Genomic DNA, 18,161 nt, shown 5'->3' on the forward strand with positions numbered 1-18,161 from the left:
CCCATATACTATACTGTACCCATATATACTGCACTGTACCCATATATACTATACTGTACCCATATACTATACTGTACCCATATATACTACACTGTACCCATATATACTACACTGTACCCATATATACTACACTGTACCCATATACTATACTGTACCCATATATACTGCACTGTACCCATATATACTATACTGTACCCATATACTACACTGTACCCATATATACTACTACACTGTACCCATATACTATACTGTACCCATATATACTGCACTGTACCCATATATACTATACTGTACCCATATACTATACTGTACCCATATACTATACTGTACCCATATATACTACACTGTACTCATATATACTATACTGTACCCATATATACTACACTGTACCCATATACTACACTGTACTCATATATACTGCACTGTACCCATATATACTGCACTGTACCCATATACTACACTGTACTCATATATACTGCACTGTACCCATATATACTGCACTGTACCCATATACTACACTGTACTCATATATACTGCACTGTACCCATATATACTATACTGTACCCATATATACTGCACTGTACCCATATATACTGCACTGTACCCATATATACTATACTGTACCCATATATACTGCACTGTACCCATATATACTGCACTGTACCCATATATACTGCACTGTACCCATATATACTATACTGTACCCATATATACTGCACTGTACCCATATATACTGCACTGTACCCATATATACTGCACTGTACCCATATATACTACACTGTACCCATATATACTGCACTGTACCCATATACTATACTCTACCCATATATACTATACTGTACCCATATATACTGCACTGTACCCATATACTACACTGTACCCATATATACTACACTGTACCCATATATACTATACTGTACCCATATATACTATACTGTACCCATATATACTGCACTGTACCCATATATACTATACTGTACCCATATATACTGCACTGTACCCATATATACTGCACTGTACCCATATATACTGCACTGTACCCATATACTATACTCTACCCATATATACTGCACTGTACCCATATATACTGCACTGTACCCATATACTATACTGTACCCATATACTATACTGTACCCATATATACTACACTGTACCCATATATACTATACTGTACCCATATATACTGCACTGTACCCATATATACTACACTGTACCCATATACTATACTGTACCCATATACTACACTGTACCCATATATACTATACTGTACCCATATATACTATACTGTACCCATATATACTACACTGTACCCATATATACTATACTGTAACCATATATACTACACTGTACCCATATATACTACACTGTACCCATATATACTACACTGTACCCATAAACTATACTGTACCCATATACTGCACTGTACCCATCTATACTGCACTGTACCCATATATACTGCACTGTACCCATATACTATACTGTACCCATATATACTACACTGTACCCATATACTATACTGTACCCATATATACTATACTGTACCCATATATACTATACTGTACCCATATATACTGCACTGTACCCATATATACTGCACTGTACCCATATATACTATACTGTACCCATATACTATACTGTACCCATATATACTGCACTGTACCCATATATACTATACTCTACCCATATATACTGCACTGTACCCATATATACTACACTGTACCCATATACTATACTGTACCCATATATACTGCACTGTACCCATATATACTGCACTGTACCCATATATACTGCACTGTACCCATATATACTATACTCTACCCATATATACTGCACTGTACCCATATATACTACACTGTACCCATATACTATACTGTACCCATATATACTATACTGTACCCATATATACTACACTGTACCCATATATACTGCACTGTACCCATATATACTATACTCTACCCATATATACTGCACTGTACCCATATATACTACACTGTACCCATATACTATACTGTACCCATATATACTGCACTGTACCCATATATACTACACTGTACCCATATACTATACTGTACCCATATATACTACACTGTACCCATATACTATACTGTACCCATATATACTATACTGTACCCATATATACTATACTGTACCCATATATACTGCACTGTACCCATATATACTATACCCATATATACTACACTGTACCCATATATACTATACCCATATATACTACACTGTACCCATATACTATACTGTACCCATATATACTATACTGTACCCATATATACTACACTGTACCCATATATACTGCACTGTACCCATATATACTATACCCATATATACTACACTGTACCCATATATACTATACTGTACCCATATATACTATACCCATATATACTACACTGTACCCATATATACTATACTGTACCCATATATACTACACTGTATGCATATACTACACTGTACCCATATATACTACACTGTACCCATATATACTATACTGTACCCATATATACTACACTGTACCCATATATACTACACTGTACCCATATATACTGCACTGTACCCATATATACTATACTGTACCCATATATACTACACTGTACCCATATATACTACACTGTACCCATATACTACACTGTACCCATATATACTATACTGTACCCATATATACTATACTCTACCCATATATACTACACTGTACCCATATATACTATACTGTACCCATATATACTATACTGTACCCATATACTGCACTGTACCCATATATACTACACTGTATGCATATACTACACTGTACCCATATGTACTATACTGTACCCATATATACTACACTGTACCCATATATACTACACTGTACCCATATATACTGCACTGTACCCATATATACTAAACTGTACCCATATACTATACTGTACTCATATATACTACACTGTACCCATATACTATACTGTACCCATATATACTACACTGTACCCATATATACTGCACTGTACCCATATATTACACTGTACCCATATATAATATACTGTACCCATATACTATACTGTACCTATATATACTGCACTGTACCCATATACTATACTGTACCCATATATACTGCACTGTACCCATATACTATACTGTACCCATATATACTATACTGTACCCATATATACTACACTGTACCCATATATACTGCACTGTACCCATATATACTATACCCATATATACTACACTGTACCCATATATACTATACTGTACCCATATATACTATACCCATATATACTACACTGTACCCATATATACTATACTGTACCCATATATACTACACTGTATGCATATACTACACTGTACCCATATATACTACACTGTACCCATATATACTATACTGTACCCATATATACTATACTGTACCCATATATACTATACTCTACCCATATATACTACACTGTACCCATATATACTATACTGTACCCATATATACTATACTGTACCCATATACTATACTGTACCCATATATACTACACTGTATGCATATACTACACTGTACCCATATATACTATACTGTACCCATATATACTACACTGTACCCATATATACTACACTGTACCCATATATACTGCACTGTACCCATATATACTAAACTGTACCCATATACTATACTGTTCCCATATACTATACTGTACTCATATATACTACACTGTACCCATATACTATACTGTACCCATATATACTACACTGTACCCATATATACTGCACTGTACCCATATATTACACTGTACCCATATATAATATACTGTACCCATATACTATACTGTACCTATATATACTGCACTGTACCCATATACTATACTGTACCCATATATACTGCACTGTACCCATATACTATACTGTACCCATATATACTATACTCTACCCATATATACTACACTGTACCCATATATACTATACTGTACCCATATATACTATACTGTACCCATATACTATACTGTACCCATATATACTACACTGTATGCATATACTACACTGTACCCATATATACTATACTGTACCCATATATACTACACTGTACCCATATATACTACACTGTACCCATATATACTGCACTGTACCCATATATACTAAACTGTACCCATATACTATACTGTTCCCATATACTATACTGTACTCATATATACTACACTGTACCCATATACTATACTGTACCCATATATACTACACTGTACCCATATATACTGCACTGTACCCATATATTACACTGTACCCATATATAATATACTGTACCCATATACTATACTGTACCTATATATACTGCACTGTACCCATATACTATACTGTACCCATATATACTGCACTGTACCCATATACTATACTGTACCCATATATACTATACTGTACCCATATACTACACTGTACCCATATACTATACTGTACCCATATATACTACACTGTACCCATATATACTGCACTGTACCCATATATTACACTGTACCCATATATACTATACTGTACCCATATACTATACTGTACCTATATACTATACTGTGCCCATATACTATACTGTGCCCATATACTGCACTGTACCCATATATACTGCACTGTACCCATATACTATACTGTACCCATATATACTACTAATATACTGTACCCATATAATACTACGCTGTACAACACAGCGTACGGGTATACAAGACAGCGCACAGCTATACAGCACAAGGTACAGGTATACAGCACAGGGTACAGGTATACAGCACAGGGTACAGGTATACAGCACAAGGTACAGGTATACAGCACAGGGTACAGGTATACAGCACAAGGTACAGGTATACAGCTCAGGGTACAGGTATACAGCACAGGGTACAGGTATACAGCACAGGGTACAGGTATACAGCACAAGGTACAGGTATACAGCACAGGGTACAGGTATACAGCACAGGGTACAGGTATACAGCACAGGGTACAGGTATACAGCACAAGGTACAGGTATACAGCACAGGGTACAGGTATACAGCACAGGGTACATTTATAATAGTAACATAACAGTAAGTGCAGAGACGCGGCAGGTGTGTAGGTGACCCAACTTGTGCTGAACGCTGATCCTGTATTAGATCTGGACACAGGGGACTCTTGCGCTCTCTGACATGGGAGGGGGGAGACTATGTGCCACTCTCTGACGGGGGGGGGGGAGCTCTACAGATACACTGACGTATGAGACCGAAGTACTGACAGGTGACACTGAGCCGTATCCAGGGTCACAGGCTGCTCGTGTCCTGCGGATGACGCTGAAGGAAAGGTCATTGTCCCCACAGGGAAGAACAACAAGCCCATCACCCTTCATCTCACATGTGACCTCTAGGGGGCGCTGGCAGCACCAGACTATACTATAACTTAGTATGTGACCCCAGACTGTAAAATAGTATAGTGTATATATAAATATATATATATGCCTGGTATATACATATAACTATCTGCCTGGTATATATATATTATATATAGCTCTTTGGAGATGGACTTGTGGCTGTGAGATTGCTCCTGCTTTCTCACACGTCCTCAGACAGTTCTTTGGTCTTCTTTCTTCTCTCCATGCTCAATGTGGTCACACAAGGACAGAGGTGGAGGCAACTTTAATCCATTTCATCTGGCTGCAAGTGTGATTTACTTATTGCCACCACCTGTTATGTGGCACAGGTAAGTAACAGCTGCTGTTAATATATATATACACACACAGTGGTGCCTTGGATTACAAGCATAATTCGTTACGGGACCGCGCTTGTAATCCAAATCCACTCTTAAACCAAAGCAAATTTTCCCATAAATCATAGAAATGCAGACAATTGGTTCCACACCCCAAAAATAATGATTTATTATTCTGAATAACATGTAAAACAGATGAAACAAACATTCAGAAGCTGCAGAATCTGTGATATTATAAGTTACTGTACAGTAATGGAGAGGATGGGAAACACAAGGGCGGACAGAGACTGCAGGGAGCAGGAAGGAATGAGCAGGGGAGATGTGGGCTCATACATGCAGCACTCTCTGTCTGGGGAGAGAGGGGTTACAGCTATGGAGTGATAACCTCCATAGTCCTGTCCCCTGATGTGAGCCCCAGCCTGAAGTGGATCTGCTATCATTTGGAAGGTGGGGGAGACTTCCTGGGTCAGAGTACTGGGCTGTAGACCCCGCTATGCAGACCATGCCCCTCCCCCACTCACGCTCCCACCCAGTACAGGGAGCTCTTAAACCAAAGCAATGGTCTTAAACCAAGTCACAATTTTGAAAAAATGTGAGCTCTTAAACCAAAACGCTCTTAAACCAAGTTACTCTTAAACCAAGGTACCACTGTATATATTACAGTACAGACCAAAAGTTTGGACACACCTTCTCATAAAAAGAGTTTTCTGTATTTTCATGACTATGAAAATTGTAGGTTCACACTGAAGGCATCAAAACTATGAATTAACACATGTGGAATTATATACCTATCAAAAAAGTGTGAAACAACTGAAAATGTGTCTTATATTCTAGATTCTTCAGAGTAGCCGCCAATTGCTGTGATTACTGATTTGCACTCTTGGCATTCTCTTGAGCTTCAAGCGGTAATCACTGGAAATGGTCTTCCAACAGGCTTGAAGTAGTTCCCAGAGATGCTCAGCACTTGTTGGCCCTTTTGCCTTCACTCTGCGGTCCAGCTCCCCCCAAACCATCTCGTAGCCCCCATCACTCTCCTTCTTGGTCACATGGCCCCCATCACTCTCCTTCTTGGTCACATGGCCCTCCATCACTCTCCTTCTTGGTCACATGGCCCCCATCACTCTCCTTCTTGGTCACATGGCCCTCCATCACTCTCCTTCTTGGTCACATGGCCCTCCATCACTCTTCTTGGTCACATGGCCCCCCATCATTCCCCTTCTTGGTCAAATAGCCTTTACACAGCATGGAGGTGTTTGGGGTCATTGTCCTGATGGTCCAACTAAACGCAAACCAGATGGAATAGCATGCTGCTGCAAGATGCTGTGGTGGCCATGCTGGGTCATTATGCCTTCAATTTTGAACAAATCCATAACAGTGTCACCAGCAAAGCCCCCCACACCATTTTTATTTATATAGCGCCAACAGAATCCGCAGCACTTTACAATTCTGGGTGTACATACATAGACAGAAATCAGACATTACAGAGATATACATATAGTTATCCATACAAGAGGAGTGAGGTCCCTGCTCGCATGCATGAGCTTACACACTATCGGGACTTCTCCTCCGCAGCAGAGGGGACTCTTGCTCTTCCTTTCCTGGGCCGGTCCTCATGTCAGCCAGTTTCTTTATAGTGCTTGATGGTTTTTGCAACTGCACTTGGGGACATTTTCACAGTTTTCCCAATTTTTCGGACTGACTGACCTTTATTTCTTAAAGTAATGATGGCCTATCATTTTTCTTTACTTAGCTGCTTTTTTCTTGCCATAATTAAGACTCTAACAGTCTATTCAGTAGAACTATCAGTTATGTATCCACCTGACTGCTGCACAACACAACTGATGATCCCAACCCCATTTATAAGGCTAGAAATCCCACTTATTAAACCTAACAGGGCATACCTGAAAACCATTTCCAGTGATTACCGCTTGAAGCTCATTAAGAGAATGTGGAGAGTGCAAAGCAGTAATCAAAGCAAAAGGCGGCTACTTTGAAGAACCTAGAATATAAGACACATTTTCAGTTGCTTCACACTTTTTTGATAGGTATATAATTCCACGTGTTAATTCATAGTTTTGATGCCTTGAGTGGGAATCTACAATTTTCATAGTCATGAAAATACAGAAAACTCTTTGAATGAAAAGGTGTGTCCAAACTTTTGGTCTGTACTGTATATATATATATATATATATATATATTAACAGCACCTGTTACTTACCTGTGCCACATAACAGGAGGTGGCAATAACTGAATCACAATTGCAGCCAGTTGAAATGGATTAAAGTTGCCTCCACCTCTGTCATTGTGTGACCACATTGAGCATGGAGAAAAGAAAGAAGACCAAAGAACTGTCTGAGGACGTGTGAGAAAGCAGGAGCAATCTCACGGCCACAAGTCCATCTCCAAAGAGCTGAATGTTCCTGTTTCTACCGTGCGCAGTGTCATCAAGAAGTGTAAAGCCCATGGCACAGCGGCTAACCGCCCGAGATGTGGACCGAAAAGTAACATTGATGAGAGATTTCAACGAAAGATTGTGCAGATGATGGCTAAAGAACCTCGACTAACATCCAAACAAGTTCTAGCTGCCCTGCAGTCCGAGGGTGCAACAATGTCAACCCGTACTATCCATCAGCGTCGGAATGACAAGGGACTCTATGGTAGGATACCCAGGAAGACCCCACTTCTGACCCAAAGACATAACAAAGCCAGGCTGGAGTTTGCCAAAACTTACCTGAGAAAGCCAAAAACTTTTTGGAAGGATGTTCTCTGGTCAGATGAGACAAAAGTAGAGCGTTTTAGGAAAAGGCATCAACATAGAGTTTACAGGAAAAAAAAAATGAGGCCTTCAAAGAAAAGAACCCGGTCCCTACAGTCAAACATGGCCGAGGGTCCCTGATGGTTTGGGGTTGCTTTGCTGCCTCTGGCACTGGACTGCTTGACTGTGTGTATGGCATTATGAAGTCTGAAGACCACCAACACATTGTGCAGCATAATGTAGGGCCCAGTGTGAGAAAGACAGGTCTCCCTAAGAGGTCCTGGGTCTCCCTCAGAGGTCAGGGGTCTTCCAGCAGGACAATGACCCAAAACACACTTCAAAAAGCACTAGAAAATGGTGGTGAGAGAAAGCACTGAAGACTTCTAAAGTGGCAGCAATGAGTCCAGACCTGAATCCCATAGAACACCTGTGGAGAGATCTCACAATGGCCGTTTGGAGAAGGCGCCCTTCAAATCTCAGGGACCGCAAGCAATTTGCCAAAGAAGAATGGTCTAAAATTCCAGCCGAACATTGTAAGAAACTCATTGATGGTTCCTGGAAGCGGCTGTTCCCAGTTATTTTCTCTAAAGGTTGTGCTACCAAGTATTAGGTTGAGGGCGCCAATACTTCTGTACGGCCCATTTTTTGAGCTTTGTGTAAAATGATCAATGATTTGACTTTTTTTTTTTCATTCTCTTTTGTGTTTTTTTATTGCAAGAAAAATAAATGAAGAGATTATTATCAAAGCATTTGTGATTGCAATAATTGTCTGGAAGGAATTGAGTATTATCTGACAGAATTGCAGGGGTGGTGGCTCTATGGACCCTCCAGCAGCTTTGGGACCACCTGAATGGTGGTTTTGGCTCTATGGACCCTCCAGCAGCTTTGGGACCACCTGGATGGTGGTTTTGGCTCTATGGACCCTCCAGCAGCTTTGGGACCACCTGAATGGTGGTTTTGGCTCTATGGACCCTCCAGCAGCTTTGGGACCACCTGGATGGCGGTTTTGGCTCTATGGACCCTACAGCAGCTTTGGGACCACCTGAATGGCGGTGTTGGGTATATGACTCTCCCATTAGCTAGGAGATAACTGTCAGCATTGTGCCTTTTCGCTCGTCAGTTCAGGCTGTGTCTGGTCTGAACAGGGATCTGTCTTATTTGTTCAGCCCCACCCGTTTTGTCAGAGTTCTGGCAGTGAAGGAGTTAGGGTCCTATTAGACAGAGCGATTTTTAACGATAAACGATCGCAAACGAGATTGTTCATCGTTAACCTGAAATCGTTCACCATATTACACAGAACGATAATCGTTATTATGATCTTTATTGCGATCGCTTATTCCTTCTGATCTCAGGAAAACAATGGGCAATGTGCTATTACACTGAACGACTGGTGAAAAAATGCGGAACTTGAGCGAACGAACGTGGAATTATAGCGAACGATTAACGATAATTTTAGGCTCAGATCTAAATCAACGACATACGAACGATTTTTCGATCGTTGCCTGCAATTACACAGAACGATTGTCGTTTAAATTCGAATAATATAACAATTTTTCACACGATAATTGTCCCGTGTAATGGGGGGCCCTTACTCTGCTGCTCGATTCTTTGCTCCTCAGGATTCCTTCAGCTGCTCAGTGTTGTGTTCTCTTGAATGACAGGTGCATCTGCCTGTAGGATTTACTTGCACAGATGGGCTCAGGTGGCCGGTCCAATGAGGCTCTGCACCAGGCTCCTTGTGTATTATAAAAGCCTGACCCTCCAGCAGTTAGATGCCGGCTATTGAGTTATACTCTGCTACAGCTTACCCTCTGCTATTGTCTGTGTATTTCTGACCTTTGGCTTTGTTTCCTGGCTTCCCTGTTTTGCCGCCTGTCCTGACCTTACCGCCTGACTTTGACTGCTCTTTTGGATCTTGATTTTGTACTTTTGCCGCCTGAAGTTGCTGACCTGGATTGTCTACTCTGGCCTATTGTGTTTGTATTGTCTGTCCGTGTAGGGACCGTTCTCTTGGTTGTCTGCAGCCGCCTAGGGGTGTTCATGGCAAGTAGGCAGGGACAGTGGGCGGGTTCTGCTAGGGCTCACTGTCTGTGTCCTGTCTGACTGCCTTTTGCGATACCCAACGCTGACAATAACTGTCTATAAAAGGTGTCTGGGTTAGGAGTTAAATTGGGGTTAGGGGTTAAATTGCTGGCACCGGCAATAGATGGGGACTGAATGTAGCAGTGTCTAATAGGCGAACAGGATGAGCACATGCCCTGGGTTCTCCTTTATCCTATGGGAAACAAGAGTTGCACAGTATCCTGTGTTCTCTTTTGTCCTATGTGGACAGGATGAGCACAGTGTCCCGTGTTGTCCTTCATCTTATAGGAACAGGAGTTGCACAGTGTCCCGTGTTCTCCTTCGTCTTATAGGAACAGGAGTTGCACAGTGTCCCGTGTTCTCCTTCGTCTTATAGGAACAGGATGAGCACAGTGTCCCGTGTTCTCCTTCGTCCTATGGGGACATAATGAGCACAGTGCCCTGGGTTCTCTTCTATCCTATAGGAACAGGAGTTGCACAGTGTCCCGTGTTCTCCTTCGTCTTATAGGAACAGGATGAGCACAGTGTCCCGTGTTCTCCTTCGTCTTATAGGAACAGGAGTTGCACAGTGTCCCGTGTTCTCCTTCGTCTTATAGGAACAGGATGAGCACAGTGTCCCGTGTTCTCCTTCGTCTTATAGGAACAGGATGAGCACAGTGTCCCGTGTTCTCCTTCATCTTATAGGAACAGGATGAGCACAGTGTCCCGTGTTCTCCTTCGTCTTATAGGAACAGGAGTTGCACCGTGTCCCATGTTCTCTTTCATCCTATAAGAACAGGAGTTGCACCGTGTCCCATGTTCTCTTTCATCCTATAAGAACAGGAGTTGCACCGTGTCCCATGTTGTCCTTCGTCCTATGGGGGAGGGGATGTTTTTCAGAACAGACTTTTGCACAGAGAGGAAGCTTGAAATGTAACCAGAAAGTTTAATCATTACAATGTGGATCTGATAACATTGAGAAAAACAAGACTGTGTGGGATTTCAGCTGGGAGCATGTACTGAGACCTCACAGAGCGAGAGACGGACAGCACCTTGTAAGTATTTCTGGGACACGTAGAGTCCAGGTGTCCTGATATAAAGATGTGTTCTGTGCTCTTATAGAGATTATACTGAGGCCGTATACTGAGGCCGTCCTCAGCGCAGCAAGGAGACGTATGAGGAGACTTTGCCCTGTCTTATGGCAGATCGTTCACCTAAGGAGTAAATATTATGCAACAAGTCGTCGTACAATGATCACTGCTCTGTGCCTGGATTCCTGTATAATGCCGAAATATAAGGATAAATAACGCTTCAGCTGCAGGGGACAAAGGGTCTGCAGGACTGTGCGAACCTTTTGTTCTGAGAGATCAGCTGCAGTCTTACGTTTCGTGCCGAACATTCCTGCGTATAGAAAGGACGTGAGAGAGAACTGACCATTAGTTATTGGAGGTGTACGGCCACCATTAGGGGTGATATCCTGGATTATTGGAGGTGTACGGCCACCATTAGGGGTGATATCCTGGATTATTGGAGGTGTACGGCCACCATTAGGGGTGATATCCTGGATTATTGGAGGTGTACGGCCACCATTAGGGGTGATATCCTGGATTATTGGAGGTGTACGGCCACCATTAGGGGTGATATTCTGGATTATTGGAGGTGTACAGCCACCATTAGGGGTGATATTCTGGATAATTGGAGGTGTACGGCCACCATTAGGGGTGATATCCTGGATTATTGGAGGTGTACGGCCACCATTAGGGGTGATATCCTGGATTATTGGAGGTGTACGGCCACCATTAGGGGTGATATTCTGGATTATTGGAGGTGTACAGCCACCATTAGGGGTGATATTCTGGATAATTGGAGGTGTACGGCCACCATTAGGGGTGATATCCTGGATTATTGGAGGTGTACGGCCACCATTAGGGGTGATATTCTGGATTATTGGAGGTGTACAGCCACCATTAGGGGTGATATTCTGGATAATTGGAGGTGTACGGCCACCATTAGGGGTAATATCCTGGATTATTGGAGGTGTACGGCCACCATTAGGGGTGATATCCTGATACCCGGGGACATATTGCCTCAGTCATCTGTTTGCCACTGGACATTGGTCCCACGTAGCCAGAATCCTGCTCCACACTGATGAAGGGCAACACCCTGGGGCAGCTTCTCTGTTTGTGTGATCTGAGTTCCCAGTAAGAAGGAACCCTGTGACAGGGGTGATATCCTGGATTATTGGGGTGTATGGTCTACTGATGTAAGGGGTGATATCCTGGATTATTGGGGTACATGTTCCGGTGGAGTAAGGGGTGATATACTGGATTATTGGGGTGCCTGTTCTAGTGGAGAAAGGGTGATTTCTTACATTACCAGTAGGATTTCCTTTTGGATTAAGGGGTAAATTTACTATATTATTGGTCTGTATGATGTTATAAAATAGAGTAGGCTGATTTCCTGGATTACCAGGTGAATGATCTCTTGGAGTAAGGGGTGATATCATGGATTACCAGGTGAATGATCTCTTGAAGTAAGCGGTGATATCCCGGATTACCAGGTGAATGATCTCTTGGAGTAAGGGGTGATATCCCGGATTACCAGGTGAATGATCTCTTGGAGTAAGGGGTGATATCCCGGATTACCAGGTGAATGATCTCTTGGAGTAAGGAGTGATATCATGGATTACCAGGTAAATGATCTCTTGGTGTAAGGAGTGATATCATGGATTACCAGGTGAATGATCTCTTGGTGTAAGGGGTGATATCCCGGATTACCAGGTGAATGATCTCTTGGAGTAAGGGGTGATATCATGGATTACCAGGTGAATGATCTCTTGGAGTAAGGGGTGATATCATGGATTACCAGGTAAATGATCTCTTGGAGTAAGGGGTGATATCATGGATTACCAGGTAAATGATCTCTTGGTGTAAGGAGTGATATCATGGATTACCAGGTGAATGATCTCTTGGAGTAAGGGGTGATGTCCCGGATTACCAGGTGAATGATCTCTTGGAGTAAGGGTTGATATCCCGGACTACCAGGTAGGGCTGGGCGATATGGGCCAAAATCAATATCGTGGTTAATCGCACATGTAGCCGCGGTAACGATAACTGAACGATAATTATGACACGCCCCTTTTTGCAAACCACACCCACTTGCTATGAAAAACTGTCAATATCAAAAAAGTTAAAAACTCACTGAGCATGACTATACAGGGGTGGCGGACAGGGGTGTATGACTATACAGGGGTGGCGGACAGGGGTGTATGACTATACAGGGGGCAGATAGGGGTGTATGACTATACGGGGGGGGTGGACAGGGGTGTATGACTATACAGGCGGGGGGCGGACAGGGGTGTATGACTATACAGGGGGGATAGGGGTGTATGACTATACAGGGGGGGGTGGACAGGGGTGTATGACTATACAGGGGGGGGGTGGACAGGGGTGTATGACTATACAGGGGGGACGGACAGGGGTGTATGTTTATACAGGGGGGACGGACAGGGGTGTATGTTTATACAGGGGGGACGGACAGGGGTGTATGACTATACAGCGGGGGGGGGGGGTGGACAGGGGTGTATGACTATACGGGGGGGGTGGACAGGGGTGTATGACTATACGGGGGGGGTGGACAGGGGTGTATGACTATACGGGGGGGTGGACAGGGGTGTATGACTATACGGGAGGGGACAGGGGTGTATGACTATACGGGGGGGGGCAGACAGGGGTATATGACTATACAGGGGGGATAGGGGTGTATGACTATACAGGCGGGGTGGTCGGACAGGGGTGTATGACTATACAGGGTGGGGGGGTGGACAGGGGTGTATGACTATACAGGGGGGACGGACAGGGGTGTATGACTATACAGGGGGGACGGACAGGGGTGTATGACTATACAGCGGGGGGGGACAGGGGTGTATGACTATACGGGGGAGTGGACAGGGGTGTTTGACTATACGGGGGGGGACAGGGGTGTATGACTATACGGGGGGGGGGCAGACAGGGGTATATGACTATACGGGGGTGGACAGGGGTGTATGACTATACGGGGGGGACAGGGGTGTATGACTATACGGGGGGGGGCAGACAGGGGTATATGACTATACAGGGGGGGGCGGACAGGGGTGTATGACTATACAGGGGGGACGGACAGGGGTGTATGACTATACAGGGGGGGGACAGGGGTGTATGACTATACTGGGGGGACGGACAGGGGTGTATGACTATACGCGGATAGGGGTGTATTACTATACAGGGAAATGTAGTTCCCTTAGTAACAGTACAGGGCTGTAGCATAGGAGGAATGAATGGGCTGCAGCAGGATGTCTCCTATAACTTATCCTGCCTGCTGCAGCCCATTCATTCCTCCTATGCTACACTCCTGTACTGTTACTTAGGGAAGTACAGGACAGCCGCCCCAAAATGCTGCTCCTCCAGCTCTGACACGCCCGTGTCCCTGCACACACAGGAAAACATGGGCAGTGTTCGCCGGCCGGGTGTGTGGGGGAGGAGCCTCGGAGGGGAGAGGTGGGGGGCCTCGGACAGGACGGGACCAGTGGGGGGCATCGGACGGGACTGAACCGCTGGGGGTGGGGTGGTATCGGACAGGTGAAGAGCCTCAGACGGGACCGGACGGGTAAGGAGGGCGGGCGCTTGGACGGGACTTGCGGGGGGCGGGGCCTTCTTACACTGCTGCTCCTCCACCACCTCCCGCTCTGATATTAGCGCCCCTGCACATAATGTACAGCGCTAATGCCAGGCGGCGTGCGTGTGTGCGGGGGGCGCTCTCACAGGATGGGCGCAGTGAGGGGGCACTCTGACAGGGAGATAGAAAAGCAAAAATACCGCAGATACCGTCCTGGCTAAGTTGAGGTCGGTTAACCGACGCCAGTGACGGTATCGGTATTTTTGCGGTATACCGCCCAGCCCTACTACCAGGTAAATGATATCTTGGAGTAAGGGGTGATATCCTGGTAAGGGGTGATGTCCCGGACTACCAGGTGAATGATCTCTTGGAGTAAGGGGCGATATCCCGGACTACCAGGTGAATGATCTCTTGGAGTAAGGGGTGATATCATGGATTACCAGGTAAATGATCTCTTGGTGTAAGGAGTGATATCATGGATTACCAGGTAAATTATCTCTTGGAGTAAGGGGTGATATCCCGGATTACCAGATGAATGATCTCTTGGAGTAAGGGGTGATATCCCGGATTACCAGGTGAATGATCTCTTGGTGTAAGGGGTGATATCCCGGACTACCAGGTGAATGATCTCTTGGTGTAAGGAGTGATATCATGGATTACCAGGTGAATGATCTCTTGGAGTAAGGGGTGATATCCTGGATTACCAGGTAAATGATCTCTTGGAGTAAGGGGTGATATCCCGGACTACCAGGTGAATGATCTCTTGGTGTAAGGGGTGATATCCTGGATTACCAGGTAAATGATCTCTTGGAGTAAGGGGTGATATCATGGATTACCAGGTAAATTATCTCTTGGAGTAAGGGGTGATATCCTGGATTACCAGGTAAATGATCTCTTGGAGTAAGGGTTGATATCCCGGACTACCAGGTGAATGATCTCCTAGGGGACACATTTCCCATTACCAAGTATGGTGCACACATGACCTGTTTCTGCTCCTCGGATCCTGTCGTCTTCCTCTAGTTTACCACACGCCAGCTCGGAGTGTGTGATGTGTACAACACCTGAGACATTCGTGAGGGGCATGTGACACGGGCAGGAGGGTTGCAGACGGCTGATGGCGGGCCAAATATAGTTTCTACTTTGGAGGAGAAAAGGTGGAAATACCACAATGACTTTTTTCTATGACAATGCCAATTTTTCCCGTCTTTGTCATCATGGTGGAGGAACCTTCACATTTCCTTTAACCGTTTTGCTTGTGTTTGTTTCTTTTTTAGAGACCACTTTATATCACAGCCATGAGAGGGACCCGCAAGTACAAACACGTCATTGAAACTCCAGACCCCGGAAAATGGGAGGTAAATATATGAAAGGTGGACATCTTTGTAACCTCCAATATAAACATATAATGCATTATAAAGAAACCTATGAGATGGTGGACTAAAAAGATCACACATCTCATGGCTGAAATGTCTCCTGCTCATATGTCTGTCCAGCTGGCCGGCTATGAGGAATCTCTGCCGATTAGTGAAAAGTCCAATCCTATTACCAGAGAAGTGGACAAAGCTGACCCCAACACACTGGTGCAGCTCCTACGGGACTGCGATGCTGAGATCTTCCAGGAGGAAGACGAGACCATCATCAACTATCAGGTGGGTAATGGGAAAAGAGAGCCAAGAGGTTAAAATGAGATAGAACCATGGGCATGAGAAATGGGAACACCATGATGGTGAGGCACCAACAGAGTGAGGAACAAAAGGTGAACCAAGAATGTGGTACCTGTGAGTATCACAGCCATGATCGATTGGGGACCGAGAGCATTACGAAAATAACAGAAGGTCAGACCAAGAGAGACAACTGTGTTGTGACACAAAGGGGCCAAGGAGGTTAAGTCCTAGAAGAGGTTAGGTCCTATGGGTGTAAGAGATGAGGGATTTTGCAAGGAGGAAAAGAGAATAACTGGAGGATGAGGATCAAAATGAGACTTAGAATGTGGGGCCTAAGAGAACCACTGACATGAGAGATGTATGATACAAGATGTTGAGGGTCTAGGGGAGAACCATAGGCATGAGAGATGGGGAGAGATCAAGAAATAAGAGTGAGAGAACCAAAGGCATGAGAGATGGAAGGTCCAAGATGGTAAGGAACAAAAGGAGAACCATAGGTTTGAGAAACCGGGTAGTATGGTAAGGATGAGAGGAGAACCATAGGCATAAGAGATGGAAGGTCCATGGGGCTGAGAGGAGAACAATAGGCATGAACAATAGGCAGACATCAAAAGGTGAGGATGAGAGGGAACCAAGGACATGAGTCATGGAGGGTCCAAGTAAAGAAGACCTCTGAGGTGGTGAGGGATGGAACCAAAAGGAAGGAGGATGAGAGGGGAGGCGAAAGATGAGAGAAGACCAATGGGATGGTGAGGGGATGAAACCCATGTGGCTGACAGAGAGGAGAACCAGGGGAAGATGAAGGATGGCAGACAGGTCATATGTCCTCACACGTCCTGTAGACTTCCAGGTCGAGAACACAAATAAATGTCATAGAACAACCCCAGAAATTATGAACTAAATACAGAACATAAGGATGATATTAACCCTGTGTTCCCCAGAGACTGTACAGTGAGTCCATCCTGAAGACAGTGGCAAACATTGCTAAGAAGGTGCAGCACATCATAGAGGTACTTAGTACGTAGTATATACCATGTATACTGCAGTACCTAAGGGACTGAGGGGCCGATAAGTCTCCTTTTTTACATCTTTCAGAATCCAGATGATGGTCTCATAGTTCTCAGTGGGTGCGGCACATCTGGACGGTTAGCGCTACTTCTTGCGGTGAGTGTACTCACACAGAATGGTGGCTTTCCTGCACCTGGGGCAGCTCTCTGCCCTATATCTAAATTACCTTGCCAAGGCAGTGTCCTTCCCGGTCCCACACCCTGGAGACGTACTTCACACCCTGGACACATACCCTTTATCCCGCACCCTGGAGATATACCCCACACCCTGGACACATCCCCTTT

The 18,161-nt window shown here is 44.2% G+C and overlaps 1 protein-coding gene across 1 annotated transcript in view; it reads left to right on the forward strand.

Annotated features, from left to right (window-relative positions):
• Nucleotides 1–18,161, forward strand: part of GCKR (glucokinase regulator) — a 79,133-nt gene that overhangs the window by 36,141 nt on the left and 24,831 nt on the right. The window contains exons 2-5 of the mRNA XM_069974357.1: nucleotides 16,420–16,500; nucleotides 16,639–16,794; nucleotides 17,751–17,819; nucleotides 17,905–17,973. Of these exons, the coding sequence (XP_069830458.1) occupies nucleotides 16,441–16,500; nucleotides 16,639–16,794; nucleotides 17,751–17,819; nucleotides 17,905–17,973 (354 nt within the window). The 5' untranslated portion in view covers nucleotides 16,420–16,440. The remainder of the gene's footprint in view (nucleotides 1–16,419; nucleotides 16,501–16,638; nucleotides 16,795–17,750; nucleotides 17,820–17,904; nucleotides 17,974–18,161) is intronic.

Source organism: Dendropsophus ebraccatus, chromosome 6 (assembly GCF_027789765.1).
Source record: "Dendropsophus ebraccatus isolate aDenEbr1 chromosome 6, aDenEbr1.pat, whole genome shotgun sequence".
Classification (NCBI taxonomy): Eukaryota; Metazoa; Chordata; class Amphibia; order Anura; family Hylidae; genus Dendropsophus; species Dendropsophus ebraccatus.